This window comes from Motacilla alba, chromosome 7, assembly GCF_015832195.1.
Source record: "Motacilla alba alba isolate MOTALB_02 chromosome 7, Motacilla_alba_V1.0_pri, whole genome shotgun sequence".
NCBI classification, from domain to species: Eukaryota; Metazoa; Chordata; class Aves; order Passeriformes; family Motacillidae; genus Motacilla; species Motacilla alba.
The window spans coordinates 26,862,389-26,881,385 of record NC_052022.1 but is presented as its reverse complement, the minus strand read 5'-3'; the positions used below and the strand labels follow the sequence as shown (position 1 = coordinate 26,881,385).

At 39.5% G+C, this 18,997-nt stretch overlaps 1 protein-coding gene across 4 annotated transcripts; it reads right to left on the bottom strand.

The window, feature by feature from the left end:
* Positions 1-3,139: 3,139 nt before the first annotated feature.
* TMEM237 (transmembrane protein 237) lies at positions 3,140-18,821 on the bottom strand. 4 transcript variants are annotated; one of them, XM_038142064.1, is made up of 14 exons: positions 17,897-18,821; positions 17,419-17,476; positions 15,600-15,631; positions 14,669-14,679; positions 14,095-14,151; positions 12,956-13,069; positions 12,468-12,582; positions 11,735-11,892; positions 10,998-11,121; positions 9,825-10,016; positions 8,867-8,940; positions 8,286-8,379; positions 7,391-7,512; positions 3,140-5,855 (listed from the first exon to the last, which is right to left on the bottom strand). In XM_038142064.1, exons 1-14 carry the CDS (start codon positions 17,998-18,000, stop codon positions 5,788-5,790), a joined length of 1,323 nt encoding a protein of 440 aa, XP_037997992.1. In that variant the 5' UTR covers positions 18,001-18,821; the 3' UTR covers positions 3,140-5,787. The 4 variants fall into 4 exon arrangements, with proteins under 4 accessions (XP_037997992.1, XP_037997993.1, XP_037997995.1 ...); XM_038142065.1 differs by lacking the exon at positions 17,419-17,476 and adding an exon at positions 16,362-16,397 and having other exon boundaries at positions 17,897-18,767; XM_038142067.1 differs by lacking the exon at positions 17,419-17,476 and having other exon boundaries at positions 17,897-18,764.
* Between the last annotated feature and the right edge of the window lie 176 nt (positions 18,822-18,997).

Sequence of the window (18,997 nt, the reverse complement as noted above, 5' to 3'; positions counted from 1 at the left end):
GTATGGGAAAGCATTTGAAAACCACTGTTCTGAACCTCTCTTGACAAGAGGCAGATAACAAACTAGGTGATTTACATACCTATTTTACATGCCTTTAATGCTATTAAGTAGCTTTCCTGAAGTATATTAGCTTGTCTAATAAACCTCTGAAACAAATAAGGTAGCAGTAATGGCCTGTCCTAATGATAGCCATCCCTACCTATCCTGTATGAGCGAGGAAAAACAATTAAAATTCAGAAACAATACACATTACAGCAAAGACTTCAAAGGACTGTAAGAACCATACTATGAAATGAAATTATTGTAACAGACAAGCAGTTTATAAAACAAGAAACCACTGAAAATTGAGGTGGTCTACTAATAACCTGGTAGCAGAATAACATTTGGTATTTAACATAATTAAATCTATCCAGAAACTTGAGATAGGATGAAGGAAAGAATATTAGGTTTAAACAGGTGCCTGTGGAAACCTCCATAATTCCCAGATGAAAAAAAAAACTAGTTCTACTCTATAAATTAGTTACATATATGTTTATTTCTTATCTGAAACTCCCAGAAACTTCTGGGAAATGCCCCAAAAGCCCATATGAAGTTAGCTGCAATCAAGTGGTGGTTTTACTTTTCAATATTATTATAGAATACACCATTATTACTGAATTTACCTACATACACAGATTCATGGAATTCGGTTGTCCCCTCATGAAATCCATCTGCAATGGAGGAGAATGGATTGCTGGCAGGATGCAGAGGTTTTCCTCTGTTTTGTCAAAATTTACGTGACATACAGGTCAAGAGTATCAATGCTGAGTTTATCTACTACATTATATTTTCAAAGTTTGCTTATTCTACATTCAATAGCAATCATCTTTCTAATTCTCACATTTCATGCAGTCAAAAGAAAAATATTCTTACAGGCAGATTTCCTTTTGCCCATGTGAAATCTGGCAAATTAGTTATAGATGAGTTTTCTTTAAACGCTTTCCTGGTTTGAGGTGGCTGTTGTTCTACAGTAGCTGATGGAGCCATCACAGACTTGTGGGATTATATATTTCGCTGGCTATCATGCTCTTTCTCCTGCTCCACTTTCTGCTTCAAGTTTTCCTTATCATGAGAGAACACATGATTTTGAATCCTTGGAGCCTGCAGCATGTGATGTGGAAAAAGGTCGTTCAGCATACTTTCCATGATTTTTCTTCACTACATTACTAGATTTCCTCAAACTAGTTTTGAGGACAAAGTAGTTTGGTTTTCCTTCCTAAATAGCATATTTATTAATATTTGACCCAAATGCTAGTGGCATGGCAATGCACATTTCTCTACATTGCTTCTCTTTTGATATCCAGTCAGGATTTTTGGGGCAACTTCACTTTTTTCCTTCTGCTGGACTTGAAAAATGACCCATTTTGGCCAGTTTGGTGAGCCATGGCCTACAAAGGTGCTTTGCTTGAATGCCAGCATCAGAAGCATTTAAAATGGAAGAATTTTACTATTTCAGACTTTGTTCTTACTCTTTTACTGTGAGATCTTTTTAACAATTTCAAATTTACAGGTTTTTTTTTTATTTTCTTTTTTTTTTTCAAAAGTGGTTGTTGATTGATTTGTTTGGGGATTTTCTGGGAGTTGTTTTGAGTTTTATTTGTTTGTTGGGGTGAGAAGGGGTGGAGAGGGTCGTCTTCCCCCCCCCTCCCCCAAGTACAGTAATCTGTTTCTTTTCACTGTGGGGATTAACTGTTACATCTGGCAGTGGGTATGGATGTTTATCCACGAGAAGATCTTGCTTTTTTTGTCTCTGTATCACTGTTACAGGCCTGCCTCTGTCCATCTGAATAGCCGTGCTCTCATGGCAATTTTGCTGAGTACAGTACAGGCAAACTGTATAGGCAATTTTCAGCTACGGAGGGCTCTACAACTTGTAGCGTTCGAATAAAAGGTTACATAAATTTCAAATACAGAATTATTAAAGCTTGGTTCGTGTGTAGGAATTTTTCCTTTTTTTACTGAGTTTCCCACTTAGATCGCCTGGCCCCAAATCACCGACCGACGGCAGCGCGGCCGCGCCCCTCAGGCCGAGTCCGACATGGCGGCCCTGCCACCGCCCCCTGGCGGCGCGAGGGCAGGGCGGGAAAACGACTGAGGGGCAGCGGCGGCGCGAGGGCAGGGCTGAGGGGGAGCGGGGCGGCCGGGGCACGGCTGCGGGGGAGCGGGGCGGCCGGGGCACGGCTGAGGGGGAGCGGGACAGGGCTGAGGGGGAGCGGGGCGGCCGGGGCACGGCTGAGGGGGAGAGGGGCGGCCGGGGCTGGGCCGAGGGGGAGCGGGGAGGCCGGGGCTGGGCTGAGGGGGAGCAGGGTGGCCGGAGCACGGCTGAGGGGCAGCGAGGTAACCGCGGCGGACAAGCCGCTGGGCAAATAAACGCACCAGGACGGGAGGGTGACACACGGCAGGAAAAAACATCCCCCAAAGAATCTGTCCTCAGAAACAGCAACCGGCGGGTTTCAGGCTGGGAGGCCTCCTTGCCCGCCGTGAAGGGAGGGAGCAGCCCCGGGGCACAGTACAAAAATAACACCCAGGGAGAACAGTCTTTCTGCGAGTATCTGGGGACTTACACAGCAGTTTCAAGCACAGCCGCCCTGAGGAATGCAAGAGAACCGTCCACACCGCTAAGAGGAAAAAGGTAGAGACAGGTAAGGCTTAGGCTTAGCTGTAGGTATTTACCGGATGTTTTTCTCTGATCTCCCGAAGTCTTCAGTCATTTAAATTAGTTCTGCTGGAAATAGACAATTCTCACCTAATCATAACCCTCCTAAAGTTCACTTCAGCAATACCAAAACTACTTTAAAAAGACACACTGCGAATTAATATCCCCTTGGCTTCTATGTTGAGAAAACTGCCTTGAGAGAGTAACGTTTAAAACAAGTTGAAATTAACCAAATATTAAATTACTAGAAGAGTTTAAGTAATTAAAACAATTTAGCTTTGGAGTCCAGCCTCTGATCAGGCTGCGTGGGGATTTGTCCACCCAAGTGTGGGGCAGCCCCCAGACAGCCCCTCAGCCTCCCATCCCAAATCCTCAGACAGACCGATTTATTTTAAACACGCTAAACAACTGGAAACAAGACAAAGTAGTACCATCATTTCTAACTAGTTTACAGCAATTGTTTAATATATGTTTCATATATGTAAAAACAAGAACTTGGCACCAACATGTCTGAAAACTTCTTTTCATTAACACAAATACATTAAAAACAATGATATGGAAATGCACAAAGGCATTTCAGTTAAGGCTTCTACAATTATTGCAGGTTCTAGAATTAAACATCTATTTTATAAACTTGTTCTAATACTTTACAAGAAACTAAGAAAAAAGCTCACTTAAACTCATATTCCACTGTGAAGCTTAATGGAATGAAAAGTATTTTGTAAAATAGATATTAGCCATCAAACTGTTTATTGTGCTTTTTATATGGCAACCTCAATACTCATTGTTTAAATATGGATATATTCAGAGCCTCCTAAAAATATACATTGGAAAGGCAAGCCTGGCTTGAAATACTGATTACATTAAGTTCATTAATTCAATCCCTGCTCAACCATAAAAAAAACCTATTATATTTCACAATAAGAATGAATCTGGCTCTTGGCTGGCATCACTTTGTCTAAGGGATAGTTGGAAGGCCAATTCCTAGTGTTAATGTCAGAAATCAAGCAATGATGTTATCCAAGCTTTTCCTGTACTGATGTGATGCCTTAGCACACTTCTGCTGAGCTCCATATTTTATGGGCAAATTTATACTTCTGACCATACCAAGATGAAAGAAGAATCATGTGGCCAAGCCATTAATAATCTCATCTTCAGGAGGTAAGTGACTCTGCAAGCAAACACTCAACATCAGCAGAAAGTGTGGTGGCAAACTGCACAGGAACACTTCCTGTCTCATCCCTCATCCTCTGCAGCCAAATAAATCATGGCAAGAACATCCGGTGCACAACTGAAGGAGATCAGCACCCCAAATCTCTCACTTTTAATGTACAACGCAGTGCCAGCCATATTTACCTCTAGTTTTACAAAAATACAGACACAGGAGCCACAACAGTTTACAAAAGAGGCCAAGGGCTCCTTCCCACAGCAAAGTAAATGCCTCAGAATGCAGAAAACAGCTGTGGAATTCTTCCTTGTAGTATTTTTCCCCCCTGCCAAGATTACCACAGCATTTAAAAGATGTCACGAACACTGAATTTTTGAATAACTTAAATTTGCTGAATGGACACAAGAGAACACAAGTCCTCAACAGGGCAGCAACAGCCCTGGTCACAGTCCCATGTTTGTTTTGAAGCAACTCAGGTAACAGCACAAAGTTAGCACAGAAAGCTCTTTGACATTTCCTTTCAAGTCTTATCTGGCTACTCTTAACTTCACTACTAAAAAGTTCAATAATTCTTCAGTGAACTTTGACAAGTGCACCCCTTTTACAACCACCCATAGACACACATATTAAACAAACAAGGCAAAATCAATATACATTAAGTAACATATACAAACAAGTTTTGGGCTTTAGGTGATATTTTCTTGATAAACGGTTTTCAAACTAGACCTTCTCTGTGTTTACTAAGGAGATTGTTTCTTCCTGCAATATATCTGTATTTATTCACATCTGCAATGCTTTCATCTTGTCACTTGAATATAAAGGAAAAGGATGAATCTTGTCAGCAAAACCCATTGCCTGCCACAATTACTACTATGTCACTGCATAGAAGGTGGGTTGCTGCAGACTTTTTGGGTTGATTTAATAAGCATTTTCTTGGAATTTTAGGAAGAAGTTTCCCATTCTATCCTAACACAAAACAACAATTTGGCAGAAAACAATCTCCATCAGAATAGGTAGGAACATTTTTAATATCTATGAAATCCAAGTTTGTTTAGAAAGAGCAGTGAATAAAATGATTGCTCTTGCCATACCAGATAAGGAGAAATCAGAACACTGTTCTTGTGAGTGGCCTCGGAATAGTTACACTTCCTGGCTGTTGAGAAATTACAAGACATGGATACATCCTGTTGGCAGCACAAAAAACACCCTGTTTGATGAGAAGATGTATTTAACTGACCAAACTGTTGCAATATTAAAACTTCTTTGTCTTTTATCTACATCAGCCTGTAAGAACTTGTTGTCATCAGGATTTTTGTCCAGAGAACTAAATGAAGATTAAAAAAGTGGATTTTAGTAATCCTCTTTCATGGATTATTTAAAAAATCCCTGTCAATCTTTTATTCTAGAAAAATATTTTATGACAAATAAATGTAGATTATTTTAAGATTACTAACTTGGTGGGGTTTATGTTTCCTAACTCTGTTTTGTTATAAATTTTTCCTGGGCTACTTTTGTTGTCAGATTTTTTTTTTAATCTCTAGAAAATGTTTAACCAAATCAGATAAGCTAACTGCTGTTTGCATTAGTAACAAAAGCAGGTTGTTGAAGACTGTACAGCAGTCAAAAAAGCACTTGAACAGCTGATCTGCATCCCTCTAGTGTCTTTGGCTATGTAGGTAGCAGTACTTACAAAATCACCTTGACTTTATGCACTAGGGATAATCTGCTTTGTAAAATAAAAAGCAAAAGTATAAAAGTTTTCAATCACGTTTGGAAACTATAACATACATAAAAATATCAACATTAAATATATACAATATAAAAATACGTTTTTTCTTTATGAAAATTATAATACATAGCTATAATACACAACATGTTGAGCCGTCAGTCACAGCTACAATATATGCAGATTCCTGTTCCACACTTATGGCTGGACTCTGGGTATGACATCTCCGTGAGGAAATTCCTCAATTTCAGAATGAAACATCAATTCTAAAAGAGAAAGGAGAGAGTTATGTTTTCTTTGAAAACTTTCACCTGAATACAATTCCATTATTCCTGAAAAGTACCCTGGCATTCCCCCAAGCCTCCTGCTTCTTTGCATTCCAATCCTATCATCAACAACTCAGCGATGGCAAGGGCCACCAATATTTTTAGAAAACTATTGCTGCTCCCCAAAATTGGCAGAATTGGTGACAATGTTAGCACTTGATCATGTGCAGTACCATCGTGCATTCAACATGGACACTGAAACACAACTCTGCATTAGACTGAGGGATTGTTAAAGTTTTGAGTGTCACACTCAGGAAGAAAAGATTTCTGTTTAGAGACTCGTCCACTTTTAGAAGTCTTTGCTCTGTGTCTCACAGAGTTAAGTTAGCATATCCCATCCTCAGCAGACTAAACTTTCTCTGCTATTTGGAGTAAGTACTAATGAATTTCTCTCTAGAAATTTCCGAAGTGGTTTTCCAATCTCAGTAGGCACATGTAAGTATCAAAAAATTTAATCAAAACCTGAGTGAAATTCTGCCACTGGATTCCTTGTGTAAGTCTTTATTATTTACAGGTTTAAAATATGATTTAAGCATCTATTATCAATTTTACCACTGACGACTGTAAAGGCTGCCACTTAAGTTGTTAGGGGTTTTTTAACTGATTAAATGATTTCTTAGTTATTGTGTTTATTTCTTAGAAATAAACACAATAACTGGAGCCAGCTGAAATATGGACACCTGTACATTAAAATTCAAAAGTAATTTGAAGAGGCCTGTTGAATCCTCAGCCTCCCAAACACAAGTCTGTGCTTCAAGTCATGGAGTTCTTAGGATATGTTTTGACTTTTAAGTTGAAACTTAGGATCTGTATGTACAGCATACCTTCAAGTGACAGGCTGCACGTACTTGGCAGGAACACTGAGTTAGGACACACCTTTTGGATCCCAGGTAGAACACAAAAGGAAGGCCCAGTTTCTAGCCAAGTTCAATGAGAAGAACTTGCTCCCCCCTCCTCCAGCCTGGACCAGCACAAGCAGTCCTCGTTTGAAGTCCTGTGCTGCAAGCACAAATCTGACTTTTCAAAGCTAGGGAGTCCCCAAAACTACCGCAATGTCCTATTGAAAATAATACTGAGCTTTTAACCCATTTAGCACTTGCAGAAGGAACATTAACAACATTAGGGAATTTTCTAAGACACACACAGAATAAATACATTTAAAATATTTAAAATACTGTTAAAGTATTTTAAATTATTTTTCTCTTCATTGAAAAGAGACATTCTGTAATGTTTCAAACTTCACGTTGCTTCAGACAGGACAAATAAAACTTTTCTTTTTAAATTAATGTTTATAATACCAAACACAGACACCAGCATCCTAAGAAGCATTTGCAGTGCAAGGCTGCTAGGAGATACTTGCTCTTCCTCAGTCACAAAATTTCTCAGTACTAGTCTTGAACACCAAATGCATAGCACAGCAGATAAAAAACCCAACAACTAAAATAAACAACATTTTGCGTACTAATGTTTCCTACCTTCACTGTGGTCTAGCTCTGGTCGGGAACTTAAGAAGATCCAACTTGTCCCAACTAGAACAGACACTACGAGATTCACCACAACCCATGAATGAACAATTTCTGCCTCTGTACCTGCAGTCCTGGGAAAGACACATCAAACCATCAGTCATCGTTGGTGCACAGAAGTTACAGTAAGAATTGCAGCAGAGTAACATCAAAACAGGTTTTCTATGGCAGATGTGAAAAGAGAGCTACTTGTACCATCATGATGGTCTTGCGTTGCAAAGGCCTGGTAAAGATCAATTACCAAAGATCACGGAAACCCTAAATCTCCACCCCCCCCCAAAAACTAACTGCCCAAACCCGCAAATTTTCACATAAATGCTTTTGTTCTACTCCTCCTGGTTTACTTTAAAAATTCTTGCTACCAGAATTTGAGTCCATTAATAGGTACTTCGGAAAGTAACAGTTTTGTATGGGATCACCTAACATGAAGCCATGGTTTATATTTAAATGCCAGCTGTGTCTGCTAAGCCCATGCATCCTGTGGCAGACTCCTTCAAAGACAGTGTTGACTGTCTACAGAATGCCCTGCCCTTGAACATACCTCAGTAGGGTCCCACTCTCAAGCAAAAGAGATTCTTAAGGTTCCTGCCAGATGACATTTCTAGCCTCATTCCAACTCTTGTTTGAGGTATAATGGATTTGCAAACAACATGACCAAACTCTTCCCTGAGTTTTTATTTTTCAGTGAAAATATCAAATATTCAGGACAAGCTCAAAGGCAGGTTGAGAAATAAAATCCTTCAACAATACTTTCTTACGTATCTTGTATGATCCCTTCAATCTGCCAGTTTGCCAAGGTCCCTAAGTGAGCTATGTTACAATTTTACAGTGATTCCTTGTTTCCTACCAGATACTGCCATTTTCCGAAGGTGGCGTGTAGAGGTGGATTCTGTCACATGTCATCTGCTGGCTTAAGGATAAGATAAGAGCAGCGAAGTACACTGGAAGAAATGGAATTAGTAGTGTCAGATATAAATCCCTAAATGCTGTCTCATCATGACATGGCACTAATCACTGCATTTTCTTTCCTTTCACTCCACTGCCTCCCATCATAGTCTGCTTTAATTCATTCTCTTTTCTTTACCATTCCCCTGACCTATCAAAATCTGGTTTCTGCACTTTTGCAATGCATGAGCTACACATCAAAGCTTGCATCTTGTGATTCTGGTTTTTTGTTAGGTTTGTGTTCCATATTCAGAAATGGAAAATAACTACTTTACTAACAACCCCACTAACGCTACAATTGCAAATGCTTTAAAAAATATGGAACAAAGTGTTTATGGCCGTTGCTATTATCAGCTACTGAGCAAGTAATTTATTCTAAAGCAGAAAATAACCTGGGAGGAAGATTTCTGAAAAGAGAATATAGAGGAGTTTTACATTTACCATATTTTCTGGACAGCTTCCTATCCACTTCAAAATACTTACAGAAAGAAGCTAGTGCTGCTGGGTCTAGGGTAAGAAAGCCCCTCAGTGCAACTGATGCTTTTGCTAGATCAATCCTGTTAACAAAATCAAAAGTCATTAATACAGCCCAGTAAGACAATGGTATCGTTCCTCTAACAGTATTCTATTGTTCTTTTACTTTTTTGCAAGGTATTTTTTTCTGCCTCTGTAACAGTGCCTTAATCTACTATATCCCACACACATGGCAATGGTCCCCGTTATACCAATTCCAGAACAAAGGAGGATGTTCCATGAGGTTTCACACTGCAGACCTTGCTGAAATGGAGAACCTGGGGACATCTGTATTTCCTAGTCCTTGCCATTCAGTTCAATGTCCATGCTAATGTAACTGCTTACAGGAGCAAATGTGAGTGACTTGGGACTCCTCCCTGCCATCCTTGGAGGGAAAGAATTCACAATCTTTTTTCATAGCACCAACTGTCCCACTGGCTTATCCTAACTGTAACTAAAAGAAACGTTTGTAACATCCATTAATCTAGTTAATGATCTTTTTTGAGCTTCTTTCTTTTCATTCCCACTCTTAATCTGTAATGTAGAAGCCCCAGCTAAGCCAGGAAAACTTTTCACTCAGCTATGTTTCAAACCTGACTAGGCAATGGATTCATATGAAAGCAAACCTGATATAAATATTTGTTGCTCTCGACCCCTCTTCACAGTCCCACCACAAATAAACAGGTCAGCTCTTACGTTTGTTCACCTCCTGATCCCACAAACAGCAGCAGTACATTGAAGCAGAAATGACTACCAAAGGTCTGGATGCACAAGTACACCCCTTCTGTGTTTAGTCAGCCATGTGAAAAATCATTCTTTGAGTATATCAATTAAACCATCAACAGCAAATCAACATGTGCCAAAGGAGAAAGGAACATCATATACACAAATTATATATACACACCTTTCAAATACAAATATGTTTTACCTGTCAAAGGCTGAGACTGTACTGATAGACAGCAAAAAATAGAACAAACTTTGAGCTGGGTATGCTATTGTCTTGTACTGCTCAAGCAAGTTAGAAACCATGGAAAGCTCATTTCCTCCCAAAATGTAGATAACCACTATGTTCCATACAGCATAACCAGCAAGGAAGCCATGGCTGAAGAGGCCAAACACCCTGAATGGAGGAAAGAACATTAGACCAGTTTTAAGATCTTGAATTAGCTATAGATAGAAAAGGCATATGAATCCATCTGTTCAACCCTGCTTTTCAAGGCCTTTCAGAGATTGTTTCCGAGTGCTTTTTCTGATCTAGTTTAAAAAGTTCTAAGCAAGAGTTCTGTTTCCTTCTGTCACACCAGATGCACCAGAACCTGAGCACTTAAAGAAAACAAAGATGTTTTGCCTTCCCTTCATTACAGCCACAGGCATCAAATACTTTCACCTGTAGCTGCCTGTAGTTTCCCAAGACCACTGTCCCCTACACTTACACAACATTCTAGCTTGTTCCCAAGGCAATCTTTTCAATATCCTCATTGCTAAGGAAAAGCTTGAGCACAGGTTCAAGCACAGGCTTCCAGCTAAAATACACCACTGAAGAAGATGGCTGTTATCTTCCCATTTCTCTATTGCAACACAACAGTATATTAAAAAGTAATGGTTTTGCTATTATGTGCAAGCTTATTCCCCCAGTGCAATTTCACTCCTCCCTCTTTCCCACCAACCAAGATTTTTCTTTGAGAACTGTCTGAATTCAGGTGCTTTTATTCTGGTAATACACATGATGGGTCAGTCTTATTTTCTAACACATTTCTCTAGGTGACTAATATTTTGGTTATCAGCTCAATCTCTTGCTATTGAGATTTTGTCTGAATCTTTGCAATATGGCTTTCTTAGTTTCTTTTTATAAGCTGTATTTCACATGTGATGTCTACACTAGAAATTCATAATCCTGATAACAAATACCAAAAGCTAGAGGACTGATAAACTTTGTGCCTGTTGAATACAGAACCACCGTTTATTAGAAATATCCAAAAGAAATAAAAATATGCCACAACTATAGAGGAAAGACACTAATTTTCAGGGCAGGAAAAAATCCCAAAAACTCAAGCCAAACCCCTGATTTATGTTTATTTACATCAGAACATTTATCTTTCACCTGAAACTTCGGTGCACTGAGAGGGCAACATCTCTAGTAGTCCACGAAGCCTTCACGTCCAAAAGTACATTGATATTTTCAGTGGTTTTAATCAACTCTGCACGGTCAGCTGCATGAAAACGCCCTGAAAGGATAAGGAGATCAGTTTTAGAGAGCTCTGTTTCCTTTCACCATCATTTCTACATTAATGCTGATTAGTCTTAAAAAGCTGTAAGCATCAGAAATTTCTTGTCCCCACTTCCTGTGGGGGGACTGATACAGGATGCCTCTGGTCAGAATGATGCATCCTGGTTCGTCAGGTAATGGAGTTAACAATGTGCAAAGCACTTTGGGAAATTACTCAGTGTTCCCTGGGGCAAAAAAAAAACCCAAACAAAACAACAGAAAGACACAAACACCCTGCAAAAAACTTCCACTTGAAAGAATTTTTGTAAGTAATGGTTTCTTCTCAAGGTGCTGTGACAATATTAAGTCAAAAAAGCTCAGCTGGGTACTTTGAAACCTTTTTCACTCCCACCATGGAATTAAAAAAATCAAACCAAATATATCAGCACAGTAACACCACCATTCACTGTTGAAAAATTATCATGTGTATTTATTTCCAAATAATTTCTGTTTTAGAAAACTTTTAAAAAAAATTCTTCCCAATACTACAGTATTTAGAGTTTAGACACAATAATGCTTCTTCCAATTGCAATAATTGTTCTTAAATTACTTAAATCCCAATATGAACTCACGATTTTTTTCAACAAACACTTTGCCAACAGGCTGACTAATTCCCGTGGGAGCAGCAAACACAGGCTGCTGATCTGGGCTCTTTCTGTGCTCATCTTCAATGATGTCTTCCTCCTCCACTTCCAGCTCATTGGAGCTCACTTCGGCTGGCCGAGGTTTCCTGTTGGCACAGAACACACAGTGGGACAGAGAAAGAACAGGAGATAATGTGTAAAATCCAAAGGCTCCTATGAATATTTAACATGCCTAACCTGACTGGTAAGAACCCATCAGACTACGACCTGTATAGTATTACCCTATTTATAATTTTAAGGACTAAAGTTCCCATGGAGGTAGTTGACTAAAACCATAAGACTAATTCCATATCAAGGAATTAACGATTAGAACATATTAGAATAAAACATATTAGAATAATTGGGGAAAAAAATGCTAACTTTTGTATAGTTAAGATAGTAAGAATGATAAAAAGCAGTCCCAAATTCTAATTTCTTCATGTTTGTGACTGAAGTATTAGGCTCATGAAAATGTATTTAGAGCTGTGATGCATTCAGGTATGCATAGAATGAAGAAGTGAAGAAAAATTAGATCTTAACCCTGGAAAGAACTGTGCACAGGCTGAATGGTACTGTGGGCGTCAAGATTTTATATTTTTGCCAAAGGACAATGTAAAATACTCCTCATCACATTCACTGTTACAGTTAGTCCAGATTATGAGCTATACTAGTTTTGTCTCACTTTGCTCTTTTTCTCTGCTTGCGGATCACCGTTTCTTCAGCTTCAGGGACATCCATGCCATTTCCATTCTGAAATAGGGATGCCACATTCTGCTGGGTAAAAGAGGTCTCAGAATCTGAAGATTAAAAAAAACAAACAACCCAACATGAAAGTTTCAGAGCTTTCATAAAATGGAATACATTCACCTCAATACATAAATAGTTATTATATAAAAAGAGTGGCAAAAAAATAATGACCTGAGCTTTGAATGAAATTAAGTATTACTTAATTTCCAAAACTGTATATCCATTATTTTCATGGAGGTTTGTACCCTATGAAATCTGAAACCAGAAAGTGAAACTCTAAGCTACCACTCACCTAGAGATTACTTTCAGCTGTTTTAGGTAAAGAAGCACATGAAATGTTTTAAACCTAAATACACATTGTCCAGTAATATTTCTGTGTTCCCAAGTTTTATTCTCTTTCCCATCTACCACTATCTCACGTACCAGTAGGTACTTTCTTCTTCTTGCGTTTCCTCTGAGGAGGGGCATCAGGAGGTTCAGGGGTCAGGGGCTCGCTGCTTTCAGACTGCCGACGAACTGCTGCTTGCACAATGCCATCTGAAAACCACAGGAAAAGACCCAGCAGCCTAAACTCAGAGCCACTGAGAAACAGGCAAAAGAAAGCTGCCATTTACTGCATTGCTGCCCAGATGAGCAACAACTGGGATGAAAATGCATTGGCTACAGGAAATGTAAGAGTTGAGAATCAATGATAAGTAGAAATATACAAAGGTATTTCACAGTAACAGTATCATGCTCAGGAGGGAATTTAAGTATCCAAGAAGTAGCACAATTCCCATTTGGGTATACAGCAGAGGACTGCCTGAAAAGAATCCATCACTGGAAAGAATTACACTTCTATATTTCTCTTTTCTATGTGCAAAAATTATAATGCAAGAGCCAAGAAAAAATTAATAGTTTATTACAAGGTGATCCACACAGATATGTGCTAAGGCAAAATGGCATCACATCAAAGGAAAATTTAAATGCTAAACATACAGCACAAGAATAAAAAAAAGGAGTAGAAAAAAATCTACTGAAGAATATTTACTCCAGTCTGAGTGATTAATTATTATACTTTAGAGGAATCATATTTCCGTGACAGGTTAATATGAATTCATATTATAGTGCAGTAGCATCATGATCAGATGCAGAAAGACGAAATTACTTCTCCATTTTACATTGCACCTGCTTTTTAATAGCACCTTCAAGGACTGCAATTTTTATGGTAACAACTGCATCTTTGTTTCCACTTCAAAGTCAAGTTTACCCACCTTTTATAAACCTTTCTTGCGCCAAAATGCAGAAGTAACCAGCAAATAATAATCAGTAATAATAATTTACAGTCAACTCTTCAGTGATAATGGAGTGATTAACTTGTGACTTTATTTGGCCAAGGACTGAAATTGAACCAGACTGCTAAATGAGTTTTACCTTAGTTTATTCCAAAATTCAAGTGCTTAACACATTCAACATAAGCAGCTTATAGCTGGAAATGTCTACTTAATGAATTATGCAAAGAAGTTAGAAAGGAAAAAATGGAAGGAATAAAAGAACAGTTTTTAGTCTTGGCAGGACCTTACCTAATGGAGTCTTTCCTTTGGGTTTCCTTTTTTTGGGACGACTGAGTGGAATTTCATCTGCATAACATAAAACAGAAGTATTGGTGCACAGCAAGGAAAAACCTCAATTTCCTTTTTTTAACAGCCATCCTATTGCAAGTTAAGAAATGCATTCTTTTTTACAAATTATGACATCCTTTGTTTTTACAGGTAAGGTGACAATTCACCAGTTCAAACAAGGAGGAGTACAGAAGATGGTAGGAAAACAGAGTAAGAAATCAGGGTAAGAAGTCCTATGTGCAGCAAAGGCACAATACATGCATGCATGTGTGTTAAGCGATAAACTGAAATAGTCTGAATAATGCTCTGAAAAATAAACTTATTGTTTAAAGCACAGTGGCAACACTTCAGCTACCTTGATGGAAATAGCTAACAGTAAAGAAAGCAAAGAAAAACAACAGTTCTAACAATGCACAGGTATCCAGTTTAAATAATCAGCCTGCATTTAAGAAAAATATAAGGCTCTATCTTTAAAGAGAGAATGAGTGGCACCAAAAGGAACTACCAATGTTTGTAGTTCACTTTAATAACTCACCTTGGCTTCCACTTCATATCGAAGAAGGAAAATTGTTGACAAGCAGTGTAAAAAGATGAAAAGAAAGTTAGTTTTGAATCAATTACAATTCACAATCATGAAATTCACACTGCTGCTTTTATGGTTAATTTCCTTATCCCCCCTCCTCTTTATGATCAGATGAGTATAACAGGGTTAAGGGTACCAAGCAATCAGCAAGATTCAACACTTTGTTGGTGACTACGCACAGTGTTTTGATTGGCTAGCTGTGGATCAGATTAAAAGCTTTAATCACCTGGCTAATTAAAACTTGTCTTACTGCCTGGTATATAACAAACCAACAGAAGTTATGAAACATTTGAGCCCATACATTACTAAAAAGACAGTATCTGTTGACAATCATAAACATCACATTTACTTGCAGGTACTTTGAAGGAATTCTGAAGTACCATCCCATAAAAACTATATAATTGCTTTTCCTTTCACACTGAAAAAACCCCAATTTTTTCCCTATAATACATCACACTAATAGATACCTAAGTCCCTATTAAAGAATATCTAGCTTAATTCCAGAAATTCACGGTTTTAAGTATTCATGATTCAAATAAACTAAAGAACACATAATAAAAGAAAGAGGGAGGAAGAATAAGAGATTAAAATGAACAATTAAACTATACTAGACATTAAAACTGGAATATTTGTCTAAAAGTTTTATAACAGTTTATCTCTCATGAGTATTAAAACTGAGGTAGTATGGTTAACATTTCTTGGCTTCTATAAAACTTTAAAATGTTTTGCATTCCTTGCTTGTAAAGCATTTTGGGACAATAAATTAGCAAGAGAAGCAATTTTACTGCTCAGATATTTATGAAACTTATTTCTTTTAATGTTACTACTTTCAAAATCTGCAGTACAGCATCATGATCAGTTCCACAGAAAGCAATGATTTTACCTTGGCACTGGAGGAAGGGCACGAGGCGGGCACTGAAAGACAACAGAGAGACAAAAGTCAGCTTCTGCTAGTATGAAACCATCTCTCAGAAAACAGCTTCAGATCAGAACATCCAAGGTATGTTATGCTCTGTATGCCAAACATTCCTAATGGAGATGCCACATAAAAGCAGGATGTAAAAGATGCTGGACTAATATGCCATAACCAGAGTTCTGATGGGCACTGCGGTAGGAACATACAGCTAACCTTTGTGTGTGAGAAACAGCTCTCATTTCAGCTTTAATAATTTTCACTTGTCATGTAAGGTACCACTTTCACTAGAAAGCTTATTAGTCATTCTGTTTAAATAAATATAAAATATTTTAATTATGCATTCAGTATAATTGTACAGTATGCAACATGAGCTATTTCCTATTAATGAAGATGTAAATTCAGAACAATAAGAAAAACAATAAAAGGAAATAAGCTCACTTATGAAAATACTTTAAAATATTACAAAATATAGCATTTCCATATAATTTTGAACATATTTACCAGCAGGTCAAACACCTAAAATCTAAAAGGGTCTCCAGATAATAATCTGAAACTGAGCTCGTACCTTTCTCTTATCTAAAAAAAAAGGAGTTAACTTTCAGATTTTGTAGTACAAAATTATATTGGAAGAATACACATAAAGAAGTATTTCCCATGCCCACGAAAATTTAGATACCAGAAATAAAAAGGGCTGTAAGACTGGTAAGACTCAAGGATCCACAGACTTACCACTTGTTTCTTTCCCATACCATCTGAAGTCGTTCCCTGAAAGAGGCACTGTGAACCGGTCTAGGCTCCCTCACGCTGCTCACATTGAACCTCAGCTAATTCTGAACTAAAAATAAACTTCAGGCAGCCAGGATTAGCTGAAGCTGAACCCTCCTGCCCCCGGGTCAGGACCCAGAACTACTCCCATTTGAAACAAGGGCAGGTTGTTCAATGGCAGCAAATATTACTTGCGCTAAAGAACCCTTCACTCTGCATGCTGACACAGGTTCCTATAAGCAAGTTTTACACTGGTTTGTTTACCCAAAGCAAATGAGATGCTTCATGCAAGGAAGGGTTTGTGAGATTAGACCTCAAATCTCTCATTTGGATTTTGGCCATGCTGAAGACTGACAGCAAGTGCCACTTACACTGCACACCCTAAGTGGTACCCAGCAAACTGGTGGGGACTGGTCACACTATATTGGTGCACCATAAGGGAAAAAATATCGGTAAAGGTAAGATCTTATTACATTTATTGTTTCCAACATTCTTGTGGTAATAAATAGTAAATCTTTAGGATACTCATTATTTAAAAAACTAAAAGCTAAAAACCCCATACAAACAAACAAAATCCACAAACCTTTTATACAGGATTCACTGCCTATGCAGTAGTAATTCTGTACTCAGCAGTACCTCTCTATTTTATTACCTTCTACAAAACAACTGGCAAGTGCATTCATTTCTGTATCATTTACTCCTTGCAACACAGGAAACCACATGCAAGCATCCAGTCGTAAATACCCAGGTGTCCATCTGTGTGACAGTCCCCAGCTCTGCCATAGAGCTATCAGCTTTGTCTATTTGCAGTTTTGCAGAGTCTGAAGTAACTCATCCCAAATTTCATAGAAAAGGTGAGTCTGGGGACAGGTCCCTATGGACGTTTTGTTATGGGCAGAAGAGCCGCTGAGTGCTCTAAAGTGCTCCAGAAACCAAGAAACTCTACAAACCAGGCAGCCGCTGCCTCGGTCAAACCCTGTGTTTGCACACCTGAGCCAGGCCACAAGACAGTGGGACACACCTGGAAACTCAGGGGGAAAAACGAACTACCCAGCTCCCCCGGTGTCCATTCCAGGATGCTGAGAAGGAAAGGTTTGAACGTCCAGAATGTTTAAAAACACTGAAGCAGCCTTCACAGATTTGTTTAAGCCTAGCAGGTTTTCTTTTGAGAGGTTTATATGAAAAAATACAACGAAGAAATGCTTGCTTGTTTCCGCAACGAAGATGGACAGGAAAGTGCGACCCTACGGCCGGTTACATTCTCCCCTCCCGCGGGATGCAGCAGGGCGGGGATGCAGGAGCCGCGCTACCAGGGTGCTCCGCTCCCGCGCCGCGCTTCAGCTCCGCCTCCCCGGAGCAGCTGCTGCTAGGGAGCGCCCCGCCACATCCCTTCAGCAACACGCTCAGGTGGGCCGTGCTCCCGCGGCCGGGCCCCCCGCGCTGCACCCCCACGGAGCCCTTCGCGCCCCCCTCCCGCTCCGGCCCCACCACCTCCTCACCACGCCGGGGCCCGCCCGCCGCGCCGCCATGGGCCGCGCCCGCCCAGCTCCGGCTCTGCGGGGAGGAGCCGCTGCTCCTTCCGCCCCGCGCCGCGGCTGCGCATCCCCCAGCGCCGGGAGGTCCGGCTTCCCGTTTTCCCTGGCTGCGCCTTCTTGCCGGCGGCTGGTTTATCGGACCGAGCCCAGCTTCGCGGCCCTGAGCGGTAGTCGTCGTCTTTCGGGCTGCAGACAAGCAAAATCAAGGGGAAAAGGGTTCTGGACTACTTCAGCTTGTAGCTGTGGTCTCAAACTGATAAATGAAGTAATCGAAAACAAAACAAAACATACAAAAAAAATTATACATGGAAAAAAAGCAAAGAGAAAGAGTCGACAAATGCTGAACTAGATAGAAGTGGGGAAGCCAGAGAGCTGGCTGCTATCTTACCCTCCATCAGTACTTGCCCACATCAATGACTGGGGCTTTGGTCTCTCCCATTTTACCTCTGAACAGGGAATACAAGCCCTGACTCTAGAACAAGCGGGCATCCTGGTGGCTGTAATAGTTGTCTTTAGATAACCTCTTTCTAGACTGCTTAACTCGCTTTTGTTGATTTTCTTCCAAGATGAGGTAAGCCAACAAAATAACCATCTGTGTACCTCAGGCAGCAAGACAGCTACAAAAACAAGGGGGAAAGAGTGAGGAACTTAGTTGCCACAAGCATTGCACCCTTTGATGAGGAGATTGTGCTACCACAGACCAAACCAACAAAAGAAAGGTTTTCTGATTATTTTCCTCTTTGGTAAGTCCACATTCTGTCAGTTTGTACATCACTTGAGTTGATGGAAGAGCAGAAAAGATGCATTTACACATATAATGACGATAACTGGGTTTTGGAGTAATTAATATTATGCCAACACCACTCCTATCTTAAAAGGTAAAAAGGATTAGCAGCAAACCAATACCTTCATTAATAACAGTCTGCTGACAGACACCATGCAAAAAAACCACAATCTGACTTAATATCATTTGTAAGGCTTCCAGAATGTAAAGGCATCACAGAACCAGAACAAGCATAATAAAAAGAAAAGACCTTTCTGAACTTATGTGTAAGTAAATAACAC

Bases quoted from the DNA above. Each gene is read 5' to 3' on its own strand.
- TMEM237 (XM_038142064.1), bottom strand. From the start codon at position 18,000: ATGCGCAGCCGCGGCGCGGGGCGGAAGGAGCAGCGGCTCCTCCCCGCA. The intron at 13,070-14,094 runs GTAAGGTCCTGC...TGTGGTTTTCAG, and splicing joins CAAAGGAAAGACTCCATTAG to ATGGCATTGTGCAAGCAGCA. The intron at 11,122-11,734 runs GTGAGTTCATAT...TTATCCTTTCAG, and splicing joins AGTGTTTGTTGAAAAAAATC to GGCGTTTTCATGCAGCTGAC.